General features: G+C 35.1%; 6 protein-coding genes across 11 annotated transcripts; 3 read left to right on the forward strand and 3 right to left on the reverse strand.

Annotated features, from left to right (window-relative positions):
* Nucleotides 1-1,055: 1,055 nt before the first annotated feature.
* LOC143345406 (uncharacterized) lies at nt 1,056-3,706 on the reverse strand. The gene is made up of 2 exons (XM_076772498.1): nt 3,416-3,706; nt 1,056-3,323 (listed from the first exon to the last, which is right to left on the reverse strand). Exon 2 carries the CDS (start codon nt 3,216-3,218, stop codon nt 2,418-2,420), a length of 801 nt encoding a protein of 266 aa, XP_076628613.1. The 5' UTR covers nt 3,219-3,323; nt 3,416-3,706; the 3' UTR covers nt 1,056-2,417.
* A 685-nt stretch (nt 3,707-4,391) lies between these two features.
* Nucleotides 4,392-11,172, forward strand: LOC143345822 (uncharacterized). Of its 5 annotated transcripts, none has more exons than XR_013080321.1 (7): nt 4,392-4,841; nt 4,931-5,354; nt 5,427-5,597; nt 5,671-5,858; nt 5,930-7,087; nt 7,166-7,265; nt 11,111-11,172. XR_013080321.1 is itself a non-coding variant. In XM_076773303.1 (5 exons), the coding sequence occupies exons 1-5, from the start codon at nt 4,766-4,768 to the stop codon at nt 6,370-6,372; spliced, it is 1,302 nt and encodes a 433-aa protein (XP_076629418.1). In that variant the 5' UTR covers nt 4,392-4,765; the 3' UTR covers nt 6,373-8,212. The 5 variants fall into 5 exon arrangements, 1 of the variants encoding a protein (XP_076629418.1); XR_013080320.1 differs by having other exon boundaries at nt 11,073-11,147; XR_013080319.1 differs by lacking the exon at nt 11,111-11,172 and having other exon boundaries at nt 7,166-8,212.
* LOC143345826 (uncharacterized) lies at nt 7,727-10,697 on the reverse strand. The gene is made up of 6 exons (XM_076773308.1): nt 10,519-10,697; nt 10,112-10,276; nt 9,674-9,859; nt 9,209-9,499; nt 8,227-8,646; nt 7,727-7,820 (listed from the first exon to the last, which is right to left on the reverse strand). Exons 1-5 carry the CDS (start codon nt 10,580-10,582, stop codon nt 8,537-8,539), a joined length of 816 nt encoding a protein of 271 aa, XP_076629423.1. The 5' UTR covers nt 10,583-10,697; the 3' UTR covers nt 7,727-7,820; nt 8,227-8,536.
* Nucleotides 11,062-12,518, forward strand: LOC143345824 (uncharacterized). Its single transcript, XM_076773305.1, has 4 exons — nt 11,062-11,271; nt 11,367-11,975; nt 12,035-12,222; nt 12,289-12,518. The coding sequence occupies exons 1-4, from the start codon at nt 11,181-11,183 to the stop codon at nt 12,334-12,336; spliced, it is 936 nt and encodes a 311-aa protein (XP_076629420.1). The 5' UTR covers nt 11,062-11,180; the 3' UTR covers nt 12,337-12,518.
* On the reverse strand, nt 12,468-14,261 carry Mrpl4 (mitochondrial ribosomal protein L4). The gene is made up of 3 exons (XM_076773306.1): nt 13,813-14,261; nt 12,733-13,141; nt 12,468-12,662 (listed from the first exon to the last, which is right to left on the reverse strand). Exons 1-3 carry the CDS (start codon nt 14,116-14,118, stop codon nt 12,517-12,519), a joined length of 861 nt encoding a protein of 286 aa, XP_076629421.1. The 5' UTR covers nt 14,119-14,261; the 3' UTR covers nt 12,468-12,516.
* Nucleotides 14,262-14,463: 202 nt separating this feature from the next.
* Nucleotides 14,464-19,553, forward strand: LOC143345827 (DNA replication complex GINS protein PSF1). 2 transcript variants are annotated; one of them, XM_076773310.1, is made up of 4 exons: nt 14,464-14,817; nt 14,890-14,954; nt 15,004-15,326; nt 15,466-19,553. In XM_076773310.1, the coding sequence occupies exons 2-4, from the start codon at nt 14,933-14,935 to the stop codon at nt 15,607-15,609; spliced, it is 489 nt and encodes a 162-aa protein (XP_076629425.1). In that variant the 5' UTR covers nt 14,464-14,817; nt 14,890-14,932; the 3' UTR covers nt 15,610-19,553. The 2 variants fall into 2 exon arrangements, with proteins under 2 accessions (XP_076629425.1, XP_076629424.1); XM_076773309.1 differs by having other exon boundaries at nt 14,468-14,817; nt 15,020-15,326.
* Nucleotides 19,554-19,662: the final 109 nt, after the last annotated feature.

Below are 19,662 nucleotides of genomic sequence, written 5' to 3' on the forward strand. Positions count from 1 at the left end.
TATAGATTTATACAACCGGCGAATTCGCCGTGGGGCCTCACTCCATGGACAAATTTAATGTATCGTCCTGTAGTACAAGGTGGTTTCAAATATTTCGGAGTACATAAATTAGTTCCTCTTGGTCCTCCACCAAATTGTCCTGTATTGTGTCGACCTGTCCCTATCAGACCGACCGACTCTCCTGGAATAATATCATACTGTGATAGTAGATAAGTAAGTGGTGCCTTTTTCACGGCTCCTGCGGGCATTTAACCCCATCACTTTTCAAAGTTGTTTGAAGAAGGTAGATACGCATGACTAAGTTTTAAAACTTTCATATCTGAACCCATAGCCTGTTGAACTAGGACTAAAATAATTGTACACGCGGTTATATAGTTTACATATATTATATTTAACAGTATTTATAAAACATTATTATACAGAGAAATTAACATAAACGAGGATATATCTGGAGAATAGAATTGCAAAATGTACGCTCAGGATTAAAATACCGGAAGCGGGCATATACATGTATAGTCGGTCATACACACACACATTCATACGCTCGCTGTCAAATTTCTTTAAGGCGTGTTCTTACTAATTATACAGTGCTGCCAATTGTAATAAGGCTCACGAGAACTCGTATATGATTTTTACTTCTCGCAATAATCCCCGCCATCGTTACTGCATTTGATACCGCGTTTAGTCGATGCAGTCTTTTACATTATAATCAGTATAAGACTAATTCCATTATCGTATTGGAGAACTTGAAGTAGTAATATATGCCAGAACAATTAATTACATTCTGCAATTAAACCCTGGTCCATCGACCGAATCATTACGGTCAAATCATCTCTGCTTGTTCAGAAAATGTATGTTCCATGCAACTGTTAACCAACAGCAGCACTTTCTTCATTTGATGTTGTCATATACTATACTTAAAACGATTGGTATACCAACCATTAAAAGTAGCTTCTTGTATCCAGGCATTATATTTACTTTCATGTTTGCAGTGCTTTGAAGCTTTCAGATCAGGGTATTCGTTGATAAAAAGTGGTGCAAGTTTTGATTCTATTGCCTTCCACACTCCATTCTTCTTTATGGCCTATTCTTTGCAGAATGGCTTCTTTCTTAAACTCGTCACATCCATATTATACGCATTTTCTTCGACTAATATTTCCGACAATTCTTCTCTCTTCTCCCGCGACTGATTATCGGTGGAGATGTTTCTAAATTACACGTCTGTATACAATTTACTTTATTACAAACTTTATTCATGAATAACGAATAAAAATTCTGTCTAATCAGGTATCGACATCTGCATGTAACGGATTAGCGGCAAGCTAGTCTATGATCGCGCTTTCTTCTAATTTCTGTAGAATCTCCAGACGTTTAGCGATGGTAGTTCCTCCTTCTCGCAGCGTAGTAGATTTCATCTCGCTGATTGCTTCTATCGACTGTACAAGTATTTTACATTTTATAACAATAGCAACACTAAATTAAATTTTCATAAAGATAGTGGTACAACGATGAATATTGTTACACACTCTTGACTCTAGCATACAATAATGTCTGCCTAATTGTCGCAGCTTCAGCGTCCCTAACTGCACGTAGTTATTTCTAACTGTTCCAGAAACCGCTCGGACGAATAGAACATCTACTTGTCCCAAAAACAGAGATGGGTAAAATCGAATTCAAGTAATGGAACCAATGAAACGAACATATAGCAATTTATTCATGTTTATTCGATCAAACGGGTACATTTGTATGTATTCATTGTAAAATATTTCATAGTATAATTAAAAATTTCATTTTTATTTAAAGAATAATGGATAAACAGTTGTTTATCTCTAAATCGTTACTCCGGACTTTTATTTAGAAAAGAACTTTGCCCATCCCTGCCGGACAATTATTATCATAGCACCATTATAAATAGTATATACATGTGTACATATGTATAACGCTTTGTATAATTATGTATAACCGAAAGATATGCTCAATCACAGCCGTCATTAATACCAGCCGTGCAGAACAATGTGGCAACACTGCTTCTGCCAACATTGGGAGTCCTATTGTGCAATTCCTGAATATTGAGAGTCCTACTAACCAACTCCCGAATCCTAGGAGATTTGCAGTGGAATTTTTGACGGACGGTGATTAATGCTTTTCATATAAATAATAAATACATATTAAGCAATATATAATCATTATAATCTATCGTAAGTCACGGTAGAAATTTCCATTGCATTTAAAAGATACGACTAATGACTATGTACTTAAATATTAAATCTTGAAACAGAGTAATAACTAAATAAAACAAACGATGCATGCCTTGAAACCATGTTTTTAAACAAAATCAATAACTTTCTATGCAAATGGCATCATTTGGTTGTTAACAATATTGTAAACTTAATTTGTTTTATTTAATCTATTGTTATTCAAGATGTAACATTAGAAAGTTCAATAGAGTCTGCAATAGTATATGCCTTATTGAGTTCTTCTAAAGATTTCTTAACATGCTTTTCAATAAGATCTATTTCATCATTAGCATGTACATCAAATTCAGATTTATATCTTGTTAATAAATTTTGAAGTTGAGACCACCTACACAACTTCTTGTTAGCAAGTGGCACTCTCTTTGAATTAGTAATAGAAATTTCTTTACCTTCATGAAAAATGTATATTTTCATTTGGTCATCAATTACAATTTGAGTATTTATTACTAAAAGATCGTTATCATAATCAAGCTTATAAAAATGAATTTTAGAATTTGTTAACTTAGTATGCCAACATTCAAGCATTTCTATTTTTTCTTCATACTTAGTTATTAATTCTACAAAATTTACAATGAAATCTTCATCAATAAAATCTTCAATGAGTTGTCTACGTTTTTCATAATTGTTTTTATGCAGCAGTGCAAGTTTTTCAAAATAATCTGATTTGCAAAAAATAGACGGTACCGCATCTGGTACAAGTTTTGGACACCTTACTAAGGCATTTCTAGGTACACCATTAGAAGTCACAACTTTCTTACATCTTTGAATATCATCTTCACCAAAATGAAGACTACAAACGGCAGAATATTTTGTGGGTGTCCAATGTTTTCGAGGGATAGCAGCTATCCATTTTTGTCGCAATTCCTCATCCTTCGGAAATAAAAAAACCGAAATGTAATTATCCGATTTCAATGTGCTGCTATAATTCCCCTTACAACCGGGAACACAGCAACGCCGTGGCATCGTTACTTTATAGAATCTTAATATAAAACTACAATAAAGAATACAAAATAATCGGCAGTTTCGATAGTTTAACCCAGTTTAGACCTCAGATTCTAAGTAACTGTGCTGCACACAAATACAAAAAAAAAGTCAACGTGATTAATATAATAAAGAACAAATCTACGTTGTATTGAATATTTTATTGCACTGCACTATACCTAATCCACAGTTTATTTTCACTTATTACACGAACAAAAATTTAATAAAAACTGAAAATTTATTACTGAGTGGGTTATGTGTACATCGAAACTGGACTCTCCCACTGTTGCCAAATTTATGTATATCATGACCAGTGTGGTCAGATTTGGCATAATTAAGTGCATTGACAACGATACTAGTAACGACGAATTTCCTTAGCGTTTAACAAAATGGCGGGGAAAGCGACATATCCTACCACACGAGCCACATGTTACGTGTGGTCAGTACTTCACGCAACTTCGGGAAATCGATAAAGAACGTGAATGGAAGCCTTTCTTTCTTGCTCTTGCACATATACAGGATGTTCGGCCACCCCTGGAAAAATTTTAATAGAGGATTCTAGAGGCCAAAATAAGACGAAAATTAAGAATACCAATTTCTTAATGGAGGCTTCGTTAAAAAGTTATTAACAATTAAATTCAAAAATTTCAAATCGTTCTGGAAAAATTATTTTCAGTTGCGGGGGTCAATTACAATCATTTTTGGTGAATAGACATACCCCCGAAATCCTACTCAGTTTCGAGAAAAAAATTCCTTACCGAAAGTATAATTTCTGGCCAGAAATGTTTGCCCGCCATTTTCATGCGAATCTTTAAAACGTCATAACTTCTGAACGGATTGGACGATTTTAATGTTCAAAAAGCCAAACGCCGCGTATTTTAGTATAGAATATGTAGCAATTATAAAAATATTCGAAAAGTTGGTCCTTGACCCCGCAAAATGAGAAAAACCCCATCAAAATGGTCCAATTTTCAAACAGCCATAACTCCTATAATAGTGAATATATTTCAATGAAACTTTTTTCTGAAGTAGGGCCCATAGGTACCTACAAAAAAGTATTAGACAACTTTTCTGTGGAGCGTCAAACAAAATTACTAAAAATGAAAAAGGAATTTTTAAGAAAAATCGACAGGGGAACCTTTATATGGTTTATATCTTTGCCAAAATTATTCAGTTATGCGAAGTTATGTTTTTCACATATATACCATGTATATATTATCAAAAATTAGATTTTTGTATCATACTTAAAGAATTCAGTATGACAAAAGCAATATTACTGATAATGAAGTAATTTCGACTTCAGATTCCCATGTTAAATACAGCCATGTTTATTCAAGATTTAGCAAATAAAAATATATGATGTTATTGTAGAATAAAATTTATAAAAGTATTAATGGACACGCAGAAAAACGAATTTTATGAATTATATGATTAGAATATATTCACGTGGGAAGAATAAGGTTATGTTTTGTTTTGACCGACGTATATTTAACATTGGGAATTGAACATATCTAAAATAAATAATCAGCATGGAAGTTATGTGGAATCTCAAACAGTTGGAGCATCCACCAAATGCAAGTTTTCGTATCGAACGTGAAAAATTTGGTAAAATTTAGAAGAACCTATTTTTTATAAATAAAGATTGTAATGGAAGCATTGCAATACAATATCTGCTTGTTTGTTACTACTTTCAGATGTAACAGGATTTCAAATGATCCTAGAAATGGTCATAAAAGATTTGAGTTCTCAAGAATTGTTGCATAAGGAAGCAGCAATTTTAAGTAGATTAATTTATCGTATGAAGAGTAAATTTCGAAATGACAAAGGTGTTAAAGCAATGGCCAAAGTAAACAGAGCTTTACTCAATTATCTTTCTTTATCCCTTGAAAAAGAATATGAAAATTTAAAATACTATATTGAAGTAGATGATAAATATGTTAAATTACCTAGTAAACAGATGTTAGAATTTGTTTTAGTCAGAACTCAAGGCTTTGCAAAGCTTATGGTACGCGTAGAAGAAGTCTCAAAACATGCAGCTCATTTCCTCAAATGTAGAATAGCTTTAGGTCATGCTTGGACTGTTTCCATTATTGCATATGCTGTTATCAGTAGAATATGGTATGTTATTCATTAATTATTTAATAAAAATTCATCGATCATTTATGATCTAGGGGGTATATTTTTCTATAGGATTTTATCAAGGCATTTAATTAAAAAGTCTTGTACATGGTATAATGGTTTATATCAATATTTAAAAACATTTAAAGCCTCAGGAATGGACTGGCTTTCCAGAGACTATGAAATTACAAACAACTTAGAAACATGGCTAGCATTACCATGGATAAATGAACCTACACCAAGGTAAGTACGAAATGTATAACAATAGATTTTGTTACACAAAATTTTCATAATTAATAAATTTGTATTTGTACAGTGTTCCTAATAGTTCTGGATTGACAACTACAATGTTTAAGTTAATCATTCCGCGCGAAGACGAGTCGGACGAAGACAACGAAATAAAAGTTAAAAATATATCAACATATGCACAGGAGAAAAATGTTATTCCTAATATTGTACCGAAGGATGAAAACAAAAACGGACTTGCCAACGACGATACGGGAGGTATAAAAATTGAACACTGGATATTAGGTTTTATAATAAACATATAATTAACCATAGCCTTTATTTTGCAGAAGTTATAGATCGACATACTTTCAGTTTAATACATACTGCACAGCAGAAGGACGAATTCACTAATAATAACCATACAAATTTATCTGTAATTACTAAAAGAAAGAAACATAAGGTAATCTGTACTCAGGATAATAGTAAAAAAATTGAAACGGCAGAAGGCGCAAGTACAAAACGAGACGAAAATGTTACGACAAAACCAGAGAAATCGAACAAAAAGAGAGACTCACGGAAATTAGTAACATTGGACAATGTTAAATGTAAGGCAGATTTGACGATACTTTTAAACAAAGAGTCCTACCCAGGTTTGGATAAATTACAATGGAACATGATTAGGAATAAAAGCAAAAAACTACTGAACAAATTGGATGCATGTTCTGACGAAACAAATCAGTCAATTTTATTTAAAAAAGTGATTAAACGTATACAACGTTCGATAGCCTAAATATAGTATAATTGAATTTACTATACTTTTACAGCAAACATCTTACAATATTGACTATTTGTAAAAATCGAATAAAAAAAGACTAAAAATAAACGTTGAAAAATATTTTATGTTAACAGTGTGAACATAAATCCATGAATAATGCACGATTAAAATGGTTTTTATTGATCAACGAAATTCAGCAGGAAAATATTCTATATATTTAATAAGTTACATAGCGTAACTATAAGCGAAATTATAGTACGTTTAACACTTTAAATTCACATTATAAAATCAAAATTATCCCTGAGTATATATAGTTTTTATAACACCGTTAAATTCAGTGAAGCACATCGACACAGAAGTAAAACGAATTCTGTGCAGTTTTATAAAATTGTTGCATATATGTTACGCCGTTTTCCATAAATAATTATTGCATATCGTAAACCGGGTACAAGTGCATCCTATGTCGGCGTGGCCTCATCCATAATTTTAATCCGACATTGTACTGCCTTTTCTTCATGTTGTTGAAACAGCAAGCGCGAAACTGCCGAGTACCGCATATGTCGGCACACTCTCGGCCACACTGGTCGCACGACAAAGTTTCTCCAAAGGTCCATAACGCGCATACTATAACACACGGATCACACTCACATTTTGTTGCAATTTACTTAGTTCAAAGGAATGCATTTACGGACACCGTAACAGAATTCCAACACTTTGTTATGAATGCTAAGTAAGTAATTACAAGTTATTGCATTTATATGGCGCGCAAAGTAACGCGTAACTCGATCAGACTTTTGTAAACTTTCAGAATTTTCAATCCAAGATGTGGCTCTCGAGACGCACGAATCTACTTTAACGGAACTTTATCGACGAAGAGGAAATCTAGGATCGCCGATCGTTCTTTCAAGGTTTGTAATTAAAAAAAAAATTCTGTAAAATTAATCGTAATTTATGGCAGCGAGATTCTATATTATATGTATAGTAAGAACATCACTGATAAATGAAACGGTACCGCTGCGTCTGCTTTAGGTAATGCACTGTTTGATGGGATTATCTTCTTAAAGAAGAGATTATAGTGTGATTGACGATCTCGTCTGTTTCAAAATCCTTTGACGCACCGACCGTTCCATAATTATCAGAATATTACTGTTTTTACTGATATTAAAGATATATTTATCCCGCCACGAATTACAAATTAATTGCTAATTAATATTTCTGCATACAGATTGATATCAAAATCGTTTAGATATAATTCCATATAGATTTCTATAAAAAGAATAATATTTTTTTCGAAAATGTAACGACATCTTTTAAACGAATAAGTCGAACAATGCCTTAGATTTACTTTAACAAAAGTGATATCGCTTACTTGCAAGAAACAGCATCACGCAAGTACAATTCATCTTCATGATTGGTAATCCACTCTTGGGTGCAACAAGTGTGTACGTAAAATAAGTAGGTGCCTTGAACAAAAATATAAAATTATTTTCATTTTGTGTTCGTTAGAAATTTTGCATTCTTGTGGGTGTCCGAGATAATAATTTTGACGAGGACCGAAACGAGTATCGAAACGTAAATTCTCAACGTAATTTTCTATTATTTTCTACTAAAATACATCAATTTTGTTCGTGTAATATTTTCTGTTTTATACAGAGTCTATCGCATTCTTAGTTTGCTCTTCACAGTGTTCAATATTGAAATCGACGCACTCTAATAAAAATGGGTAAAGAAACGATTGGATAATGCGCGCGTTGTATTTAAGATGTGTGCAATCTAATTTGGGTACATTGTAGAATATATGTAAGGAGAGTTTTGCAACAAAGTGTTGTGCTCGGATGTACAATAATGATTTTGAAGATGTCAACTTACCAATCCTTCACGGATGAGCGTCAGAGACCAAGTGGTAATCCTGTCGAGGACCGCTACCTCAAGATATAGACCCCCACCAGCCACTGTCGCCTCCTTCATCCTTAACGCATACGCAATCGCATTTTCTGCCTTGATATAATATTCAGTGAAATTTCCAAGTCGAAATACCATTACTATTAGACGAGTCCGTCAGTCAGTTTGAACCAACTTTGTTGAAAATGCGGTAAGGGATCTAAAGAACCTATTTAAGTAAAAAACAAGTACGAAGGGGGAACGAGATTATGCATTATTAAAATATTAACATCGAACGTTAGTAAGGCAGTAATAATAATAATATGCATAAAACGACGATGACGGTGTGGGTGTTGGAAGACATTATTTGATATCTTGTCGCGGTGCTCGTTTGCAATAAAGATTCAACTGAAATGGAAAAAGAAAAATCACACGATAATAAATACTATCGATATCGAACTTTGTTATTAGACAAAGTTTTTAAGTGTTCCGTTGGATACAGTGATCGAATTAATTTACTCCTTTTTACATGACGATGTTAAAGGGATTTAAAAGTTGATTTTATACAGGGTGTGTTGGCCATCCCTGGGAAAAATTTTAATGGGTGATTCTAGAGGCCAAAATAAGACGAAAATCAAGAGTACCAATTTGTTGATGGAGGCTTCGTTAAAAAGTTATTAATATTTAAAGTTCCGCTCTAACTGAATTTTTTTCTCGTAAATGCGCAAGATTTTGGGGGTATGTTTATTTACCAAAAATGATTGTAATTGACCCCCGCAACCGAAAATAATTTTCCCAGAACGATTTGAAATTTTTGAATTTAATTGTTAATAACTTTTTAACGAAGCCTCCATCAACAAATTGGTATTGTTGATTTTCGTGTTATTTTGGCCTCTACACACCCTGTATGTTATTAATAAGGCTTCAGTTATCCGAGCACTGTTCAACTAAATGTTAGAATTACTCGAACCGGGGTAATAGACGATCCTTTCCCTCCGTTTGTAATTCGTGCGCGGTATAGAAATCTCGCAATCTAGTAAAATCGGTTCAAAAGTGTTCCTAATGAATGCCGTGCGTTTCACGGATTGATCTTTTCTGTACCATTCCGTTTCCTCTGTTCTGTCGTAATAATCAACAACCTCTAATCCTTCGATGTAAAATTTTAGAATCGGTCGCGGTTGCGCTCCGTTCGCCACGCACGTGAGGTTCATATGTGTATCGTTGTAGGACGAAACGTAGATTGTTGCGTCCGTTTCTGGCACTGCAATATAATAATCGTAATTCGAAACAGTATCGAGCATTGTCTTTGGTGGAGCAGAGTCTCGAGTATCGATGTTCCGCTTAATCCAATTTAAACTACAGAGTGTTGCATCGATACAAATGTTTGCCTCTGTGTCTGATTATATCGAGACTTCGCCGCAACCCACAGAATTACCGTAAACGATCATTCTCGATCTCTTTGAGTTGGTTTCTTGAAAGGTACTGATCGTGCATGTGTATTCTCCGCTCATCTGCGCGGTGATTGTTTTTAAACGGATGACTGATCTCAAATTGGGATGCTTCAAATTCTCCTCGGGATACTCGACGAATCCGTTTATAACTCCCGCGTCCTGGGGCGGCACTATACGCACAATTAGAGAAAATAATTTTTCAAATGAACGATCCAGTCGTTTTAAAATGTTTGATTATGTATTTTACTGTGTAATAAGTCCGTTTGCGTCAACGATGGCGCTTTAATGAGTCAACTATATTATATTAAATTGCTAAAGTAGGTTTTATACAGGGTGTTCGGCCAACCCTGGGAAAAATTTTAATGGGGGATATTAGTAGTATAAAATTAACAGACTAATTGTACAACTTAATGCAAAATTACTTGGCGGTATCCATTGGTAAATTTGGTCCATGTTGTGGTACCACTTTATCACGAGGCCGTTCTCGTCCGATCTGACGTAATAAACGCAAGATAGATCGATCGGTCCGGTATTATTACGCACTACAAGCGGGATGTCCAAGTCGTCTATCCTCGATGCTTGTGTGTCTAGAAAAATATTCCCGTTCTTAGTCAATTTCGTACGACTAAACAAACTTCGAAGAAGACAGATAATTAACTGGAACATTACGAAAGTAATTGAGGTGTAAAAATTACGTGTTTCACCCATCGTATCGCTCCCGTTTAGTATGTATATTTAGAATAATTTTATCGCGTTGTACGAGCCCTAGACGCGCGCAAGAAATTGTTAACGACACGCGAGATTCGAGAAATACGATGCATAGATTTACCTGGGAATGGATTCGATATTGTTGCGGCGACCATTAGAAAAACCGTGTGCGTTACAGACAACATTTTCAATGAAGGTCTCTGTTCGGACTGATGCACAATTAACCATGCTTCGTTAAACTTAAATCAAGCGCAGGCGAAAGATTCTGCGCAGCCACGGGATTATAGTGTTCGCCGAGCGCACGTTTATAACGAATATTCTTTAATGAGAGAAACGATTTATACTTGGAGGATATTTACCGGCGGGCATTTAAGTTTATCGAAACCGGGTCGTAATTTGTACAAAATTTCATTGAACACAAGTCTTTTTCAGTGCCATAATCGATCATGAAAAATACCTTTCACCGATTCAAATTCCAACAGGCGCTCTTCTTAGTTAACATTTCCACCGGTAGATGGCGAGCTTGATGAGTTACAGCGGCTTGTAGTGTTTATTTTGATGTATCATTGAATATATGCATTCCATAGAATGAAGACTCGTTTCAAAATTTATATTTCAACATAAAATACGACTTGGACAACCATCTATGCAATTGTATTTAATTTATGGTCGTAGATATATAACCGGTTTCAACGTTTCTGTCATTCAAATAGTACGAAAACAAACGGTGATAATTTTCATTGTCATTTTATATTGTTATAAATTGATATTATTTTATTAACAATGAACGAAGATCCAAGAGAGGTTCTCGCTCTTCTGAATTCTTTGGGATTCGTTGGGATTACTGCTGAACAACTTAAAGGTTTTATGAAAGGTGACAAAGGAGCATTTTATTTCTTCGTTCGTAATTGTTATGATTTAAATATTTTAAACGTCTGTGCTAATTTATATTATTTTTGGTGTTGCAAGATTTGAAGTTGTATAGGAAAATAAAGGAACGCGAGAGACAGCAGAGGAAAGAACAGATTAAACAGAAAATACTGAGTAAACAGCAAAATGATATCAAAGAAATTCTTAGAGAACAGAGAAGGGAGTTTCATTCAGCAGTGAATACAATATCTACAGATACTTCTAATTCTTTTGGCGACGAACCTCTTGTAAAGGTGAAAGTAAAGTGTTTATCAAAGGACAAAGAAAATAAGGAATCTACAAATTCTGGAGATAGTCATATAGGTACAAGAAAAAGAATAGATATTATAAAAGCAACATCCAAGAAAACATCTGACCGTTCCAATGTTAAATCTACTAGTGCATCCTGTGATGATGAAAGTAGTAATAGTTGCTTGAAAAATAAAGAAAAATGTCTTCGATGCATGAGACAGGATTCTTATACAAAAAAAAAATATAAAGCAAAAACAGAGGATCACAAAATAGTGCAACAGGAAGAACCAACAACATCGCAACCTGTTCGTCCTATGAGTGCTCCAAATATATTGGATTATGAACACGAACGTATTGGAAGTGGTAGAGCAAAAAGCATATTGTCTACAAAAACCTCTCAGTCTGGAGCAAAGTCATGTAAGTCCTTAATATTTTCAAGATGTACAAATAAACAATTTTTCTTTACATTGTTGTAGTCATTAGACCATGGAGATTACAACCAGAAGCCCAAAAGAGTTTAAGTATTAAAAAATCTGACCCAGTTAAACTGTATCAGAAGTACCAGCAAGAATGGAAACAGATGTCCTTTCCTGGAGAAGCTAAACACGCTGGTCTGAGATGGGCAATTCGCGAAAAAATGCTAGGCGGGGATCCTCATCCCATGGTAAGAATTTTGTGCAATTGTGATCAAACGTCTTTTTTTTTTTATTGTACTTATCTTATCTTTCAGCCTGTTCCCAAAAAATCTGCAAGTATGCCAACATTAAAAAAAAACTGACCTCTGTTAAATTAGGACTGAAAAATTTCATATCAGGATTGGTTGGATGTAAGGGATATAATTATAGTCATAATTTTCGCTTAATTCTTATAAGGATAGAAAACTATTTACTGGTAATAAAACTAAATATACATCGACAAATACTAAACATTTATTGAATTCGTTTTTGTTGCTTTTTTTTTATTGTTGATCAATTTTGAATGGTTTTAACAGCTTCATATAATCTGATCTATTCATTTGATATAATAGTTTGTCTTCGAGTAAACGTGCAGCTCTTTCGGTAAGAACTAAAGTATTGTGTTTTAACATACTATACACATTTAATCCTAAAAAACAAACGAGAAGCGAATATAACATAAGTACAGCAGCATTAAAGGTTTTTAACAATCAACTTACCGTACGCAGGCATCAAGTTAACGTGATCGATAGAATCGGTAGCTGCTGTTATGTTAGTGGGCATAATATCGTTGGTATCGACGAAAAGTACAGAAGGACCCCAATTTCTATTTTCAATTAACTCTTCTATAAAAGCGGGTTCCTCCGTTGGAATTTCCAAATCAGGAACAATATATAGATCATCCTGAGCAAGTTTTACGGACAATGTAGATGTGAGTCCTGCGACACGGGTAAAGAAGGGAAGCATATAAAAATGAGGGGTAGGACTTCGGGGACCATGCGCTTTGCCACCGCCTTTCCATAATGGCGAACGTATACTTCCGTGACGCGCACGACCCATTCCCTTTTGAGGCCAAGGTTTTCTACCACCGCCTTTTACTTCCGCGCGAGTTTTTGTATGCGCGTAGGACTGAAATCAAATATCGATAATTGTATTTTACAATTTTAAAGACTCTTTATCTCATAGCTAACAATCAGCTGTGAATTAAAACCTTATTTTTAGTTTCGTAAAACCCGAATCTCGAACTTCGCGAGATCTCGAAACTCGAAACTTTCGTACCTCTAAATCAAGAGTATCTAAGAAAAAGCTAAGGTAGAAAATTAGAAAGTAATGGATGCAAACACTTCTAGAAAATAATAAAAATAAAGGAAATACTAAAGGTTTACTAACAGAATAATTTCTGATATAGTAACTTTGCATAGGCTAGCCACACAGGTAACCCTATCAAAAATATCTAAAATTTTTTAGTTAGACTGAAAATTTAGGATCGAATAACAGCTTCCTTCTGTTTCATAAGACTGGAAAGCATACAGAAATACGAATTCCTGTATTAAACAATAAAGTTTAAGCCCTTGCTTTTAAACATTTGTCAAACAAGTTAAAATTAAATCCTTTAAATCCTTCAAATACACGTGCAATAATTGGTGATGTCCAAAGTAGATTTTTGGGAAGAATTCATTAATATTCGTAGAATAAACAAATGTTTCAAATTCTCAAAACTCGGAATAGTTTCGATGGATTTCGAGCATGCCACCTTTACTAACAATGCTTAAACCTATTTAATAAAGTGTTTTAATTACCACGAAGCGATACATTTTTTGCCATCTAACGTTCTGATGAATAATGTCTATTCGTGGTGATGCTCCGTAAATATCAGGGTGCAGATACACTAGTCCTAATTTCTTCCTTTCGACCGTATCTAAATTCTCCAGCCAAACTTGCCGTTGTTTTTGGTAAACGAAATTATCATCCCTGTAGCTGTTCTTGATGATGATCGGAGTAACTTCTTGACTGGGTTTTTCATTTACAACTGCCGTGCAGAATTTTACCGCTTGATGTGAATATGTTTGTAACTTCGTAGCAATATTTCGAAGTATCGTCGACATTTTAACAAACAGTAGTTTGTTCGTTGTGTATTCATGCGGTATACATTATTAAAACGATAACCTAAACACGATTCGTTTCCACGGTGCTTCAGATAAAAGTAGGGCTGTCCCTATGTTCTTTCCCGCCCAGGTGCAAAAACAATATTGCCGCCTTTCTTAGTTCAATATTATTCAATTAAGAATTTGATATGCAACGTTTATTTTTATATCTATACACGCATAGCTTTAAACAATTATTGTGCAAGGGAAATTTAACTTTTATTTTAAATAGCCTCCGTCGGGAACGGCCCTGGCAGAAGCCTATGTCGTTTCTGCTTTTTCAACCGCAATACTTACACATATCGCGTAAGATGTCGCTAGAAGGTATTATCAGGTACCATTTTATAGATGTCTCTACTTTTTGTCGTTAACAGTTTGTTTATACCGTGTTGCAACAAATGATTTTAAAATATTTCTCATTGTTATACTCGTTGCTTCTTATTTGTCATTCTATGGGATTCGAATAGCAAAAGAATATTTTTATGCACTTCTCATTATGTATATGACAAAATATATTTCGTAAAACAACACAAACGTGTGACTTCAAATGTTTATGAACCATTATACAAGGGTAGAAGATTACTCTAAAAAATGTACGGAAGGAAAGCTTTTAAGCTTATAACAGAATTAGATTTATGTGCTGATGTACAGCCGTTTAATGTAGGTTGCATAATACTATATTACATTATTTAGAATTTACTCAGTAACCGAAGGTATATGTTTAAATCCTAGGAAGTAATAGTTAAGGAAGTTCTAGAGGAGATGCAATCTCTTTATGATGCAAACATGTTGGATAGGTTTGTACACAGTTACAGCTATTTATATAATTTTTTGCTTGGCAAATAGAAAACATTTATTTCAGTAATGCCATTCGAAATGCTGACAATATGGCATTGTTGCCATCGGTTCAGCTTAGGCACATAGCATTGACCAGAAACAAAAGATGCATCCTAGCATATATATATAACAGAATGCAAAAATTAAGAGACCTACGTTGGGAGTTAGGAAGCATTTTACCCCCAGAAATAAATTCAAATTTGTTAAATGCAGAAGTTCAGTGGTTTCAAACATATAACAAATCATTGGCTACATATATGAGATCTTTGGGAGAAGATCAAGGATTTAATTTAACTGCAAATATGTTGCCTCCAAAGACTCCTTATGTAGAGGTACATAATGCTGTTATCATGCTATTTATATGTTACCTTTTAACATGAAAGAAGCATTATTTCATAATTTGCAATCTGTTATCCCTGGTACTCAAACCATTAATAATACTTGATCATGTAAAAATACTTCTGATTGCAGGTGAAATGCGTGATGGATTTTGGAAAGTTGGAGCTTGAAGATGGTCAAGTTATTTTGTTAAAGAAGAATACATATCATCTATTACCACGAGCTGTATGTGAACCGCTTATAAGGCAAGGAATACTCGAACATAACAGTGCATAATGTGTTCCTGTTATATTTTGTTAAAATAAAATTTGAATTTATTTTTGTTTTTCTTCTCCATATTGGAGATAAGAAAATACTTCTCCGAGACACTATATTTATCTGCACAACGCGAAAATCCGTGACCGTTATTCGTGAAAATCATCGCATGACATTACATCGACCTTTACATTTTAATTTCACACTAACGAAAGGTCCCGACAATGTCTTACCCATGATGGTGTTTAAAAATTTTGTCAACCCGCATCTGCGTACTTGATTTCATTAGGTATTTCCCAAAGAAACATAAATTCCGTGCGCCAGTAGCGTTTAGTCGATTACAAATAGTTCGGAGCTCGACTACGTACGCTGCGCTACGTTTCACTCGGCGTTAGCGCGAATTAGTTGCTTGTTTGTGTTATTGCATGTTCGATATATAATCTCGTACGCAAAATACCATCGCGTAAAGGTTTTTCCTTATAACACAAACGGCTCGTTTCCCATCGATAAAATCAGTTCGTTGTTCATTGTTCTTCACGTTCCCGAAGGTGTCCCTTATTGACAGGTAAGCGTTCGCTCAAAAAGTGGTTAATTAAATTTTGCATAACAGTTTCCTTCTTTATTAATATCTCCTGTATTTTTACGTGTATTCGATTAAATCGTTTATCGTTAAAAAATATTTTGCTCTACTCGATTGGCGATCGATATAAGATCTAGAGTGTGTACTAAGTCGTTGCATGGACCATTATTTTATTTGTTTATAAGCGTTCAGGACACGTACTACGCACGATTAACGTTTATGTGTGTATAAGTTTAATAAATAAGTTTATGGAACTTTCGCGTGTCGATGAATGCCGAGTTATAAATTTCCAGCACCGAGAGGGTTAAATCATCTTAATTTACCGACCATATGTATGATCGTTTGATTCTAACAGGTTTTCTCTGCAAAATTATTCATAGTTTTATTAGCGGTTCTTAAACCTTACCATTTAGAGATTTGTTATCAGCATTAATAGAGGTATATCAAGTAGTACGTGTAAACGTTATTTATAAAGAGTAATTACTCGAATAAAATCAGATTTTATTTTCATTTATCATGTGTTATTAAATAGTACTTAATCGGTACGTGTGATTTTCTTGTACTGTTTTCCCTATCGTGTTTATTTTCTATTCGGACAGTTACGCTAATAATGAAGTTTATCGTGCAAGGAAGGGAACGTGATATTTCTAATGGCGTGTATTTCATTGTTAGACTTTTCTAAACAATATCGCGCGTGCCTATTCACGCGAGACAACATGCATCGTAAATTAAAGCAATTTCGAATTTAAACGTAAACACAATCTTGCCTGAAACAGATCTTACGGTTATGGTCGATGGAACAAATACGTATAGTGATTTAAAGTCAATTTCAAGAGGTCTGTAAAACGATACCCTTGTTGGGTGCGAGCCGCTGAATGGGTTTTTCCCAGTGGGGTAGCAGTTTGTTGGTTACAGGGCCGTACTAATTGGATTTTGGTTAGGTTCGTTTCGTCTTTCATGTTTGTAAGAATAAATTTTGTTTTGAGTAACGACGTAACTTCGTAGGGCATATGGTAGGATATTTATGTTTTTCAATATTTTCATGGTCATCTTTTTGGACCCAGTATTCCAGTGTCTAAAAACGACCTCTCTAAACCGGTTGTGAATTGTTGGCATTCTGCAGTCAAGGTTGATATCGTCTTTGCACCCTGCAGTTTCTTCGAGATTGCTACATTTGTTCCATTAAACGAAACAATTAAGGGACCTATCAAAACTAATCACGAGGAAATACATCGATTAATACATTTCTGCATCGTCTTTGAGTCATCGTACTTTCCCAGATCTTGTGCAGTCAAAGTATACGCAATGTGTCGAACTTTACGAAAAAAAAGCAAGTTGTTAAACAGTAGGAAAAATTCTTTGTTGATGGGCTCATGGTTTCGTTGTAAATCATTCCCTTTTGTCGCGATTTCGTTCGAGCTAACCTCGAAAAGGTACTACGTTGGAATTAGCCGATCCCCAAATGTATCTGTTGCTTCTAAGCTCTTAATTCTTCGAAATGCAGGTTCAATGGTCAGAAAGTGCGCAACTCAAGGTGTAGCGACTAACTTGCTGATAATGGCGAGGTATATCTGTAAATTGGTTCTTGTAAACGATGCAGAGATAATACAATACCCCGAGCTTATCGCAGTCAGGTTTTTCCCAGATAGCTTGGGTACATTGGCGCCCCTCTCGCCCATTCTAACGGAAAAAAGTTTTTATCCTAATGGAAAAAAGATCGTCCGTAATTTAACGATAGAAATCACCGATAATGTTATTACGGTGAAAAATAATTTATCGCTGCGGGAAATAGTTTGTTCTCCTTCTGTCGGGCGTTTGTTTGACAATTAACAACGAATCGCGCGATTCACGGTGATTATGAGTTTCGTTGATGGATTTCAGGCGATCGTGCCATCGCGACGTAGGCAAACGCGGATAAAAAAGTGACGACATCCGTTGAAACGTTCATCGTTGACGAACGATTACGTAAAATTATATAATTCACTTGCGTCGAGGGGCGCAGGATTAAGACTATCGTTTACAAATGCTTTTACAACGGACTTTATTTTTCGCCGGTGCACACGCGACTTTTACGACTAATCGCCCCCAATTCACGCGGCCTCGATTCGATAGGCCATTATTTTCGAACCAATAGAACTGACGGTCGGATTAGGAGAGAGCATACATTTTCTCAATGGGCCGTTATTATCAGAGCGTTCGGTCGTTTGTGCAACGAACGATAATACAGGTATAGGCTTCTCGTTTAAGAACGAGTGTCAGTAACCATCTTTTTGGGGAAACCCCGTGTTTAAACGACCGATGATTAGATCGAAAAATCTGTTTTGACTGTTTGGAACGTCCCTCGTGGACCTTCTCGGTATCGTAACGTAGCAATAACCGGTGATATTACCGCAAAATATCGGCTTAGCCTCCAGATCGGAAATGCCGGCGGAATTTCCAGTGAGTTTCGCATCGCGAAGATTAGCCCGCTCGAAAAGAAAGTGGAACAGTGAAATCCACATCTTCGCGCAGGGACTACGTGTTTTTGAACAATCGTTCGCGACATACCGACACTTTCCTCTGTCGCGTAAGGAATATTCTCCGCTCGTTCAGATTTAAATTTCTTTAGAAGAAAAAGGAACAAAGAGGGAACGACAGGTAGGCAAAATACGAACAGGTACAAATACCTGCGAGGGAAATCGAACGATGTAAATACGACGAAGCTCTGGGTAGGAAATGTTTGAAGTACGAAAAGTTCGCTCGGTCAAATGTTTAGATTTGCAAATGGCGCAACAAACATTCTTGAAATTCCGTTCTTCCGCAACGTAATCTTTTTGATTCGTTGAAAACAATTTAAGAAATAGACGTTGTTGACTTCGTTTAACGTCACGGTCGTTTACTTATACTGGATAATTTTTTGAAATAAATCAACGTTACTTCGAAGAAAAGATATAATTATCAGAATTGTAACGAAAGAATTTTAAGATATTCTTGCGATATGTATAATTTAAACGGAAATTATTATGTTCTTAGACACTAATATTTAGTTGGGCTACTTTTGACGGGTAATTAACGTGAATCGGTAATTTCTCATAATATTTGTGCGACCTTCGATGCCTCTTGTGTTTCTAGCGAATGTTTCGTAACCGTTACTAAAACTAGCAGATTTTCTTCAAATTTTCTCGATAACGAGCCTCGAGGAATTACGTTTCCTAGTCGAGACGATATTTCGAAATATTTATTTTGTCTTGCCCGTATTGTTCGTCAAAGTTCGCGATAACAAATATTCGGACGTGTTGTTGGTGACCCACTGTGAGTAGTTATGGGAAATTTTTACGGGCTTTCCGATCCGGCTTTCTTTTTTCTAAACTGGTTATCTAAAGAATACCAAGTTAAAATCGAGTACACAGTGTATACGTGCAGCAGCTGGCCCTGCCAGAGGACGATGGGTTTTCCCACCCCTACTCTGCCCCTTTCGGAGCACGCGCGTGCCTTCGACTGCCGCCAGAGGCGCT

The sequence above is a fragment of the Colletes latitarsis genome, chromosome 9 (genome assembly GCF_051014445.1).
Source record: "Colletes latitarsis isolate SP2378_abdomen chromosome 9, iyColLati1, whole genome shotgun sequence".
Lineage (NCBI taxonomy): Eukaryota > Metazoa > Arthropoda > Insecta > Hymenoptera > Colletidae > Colletes > Colletes latitarsis.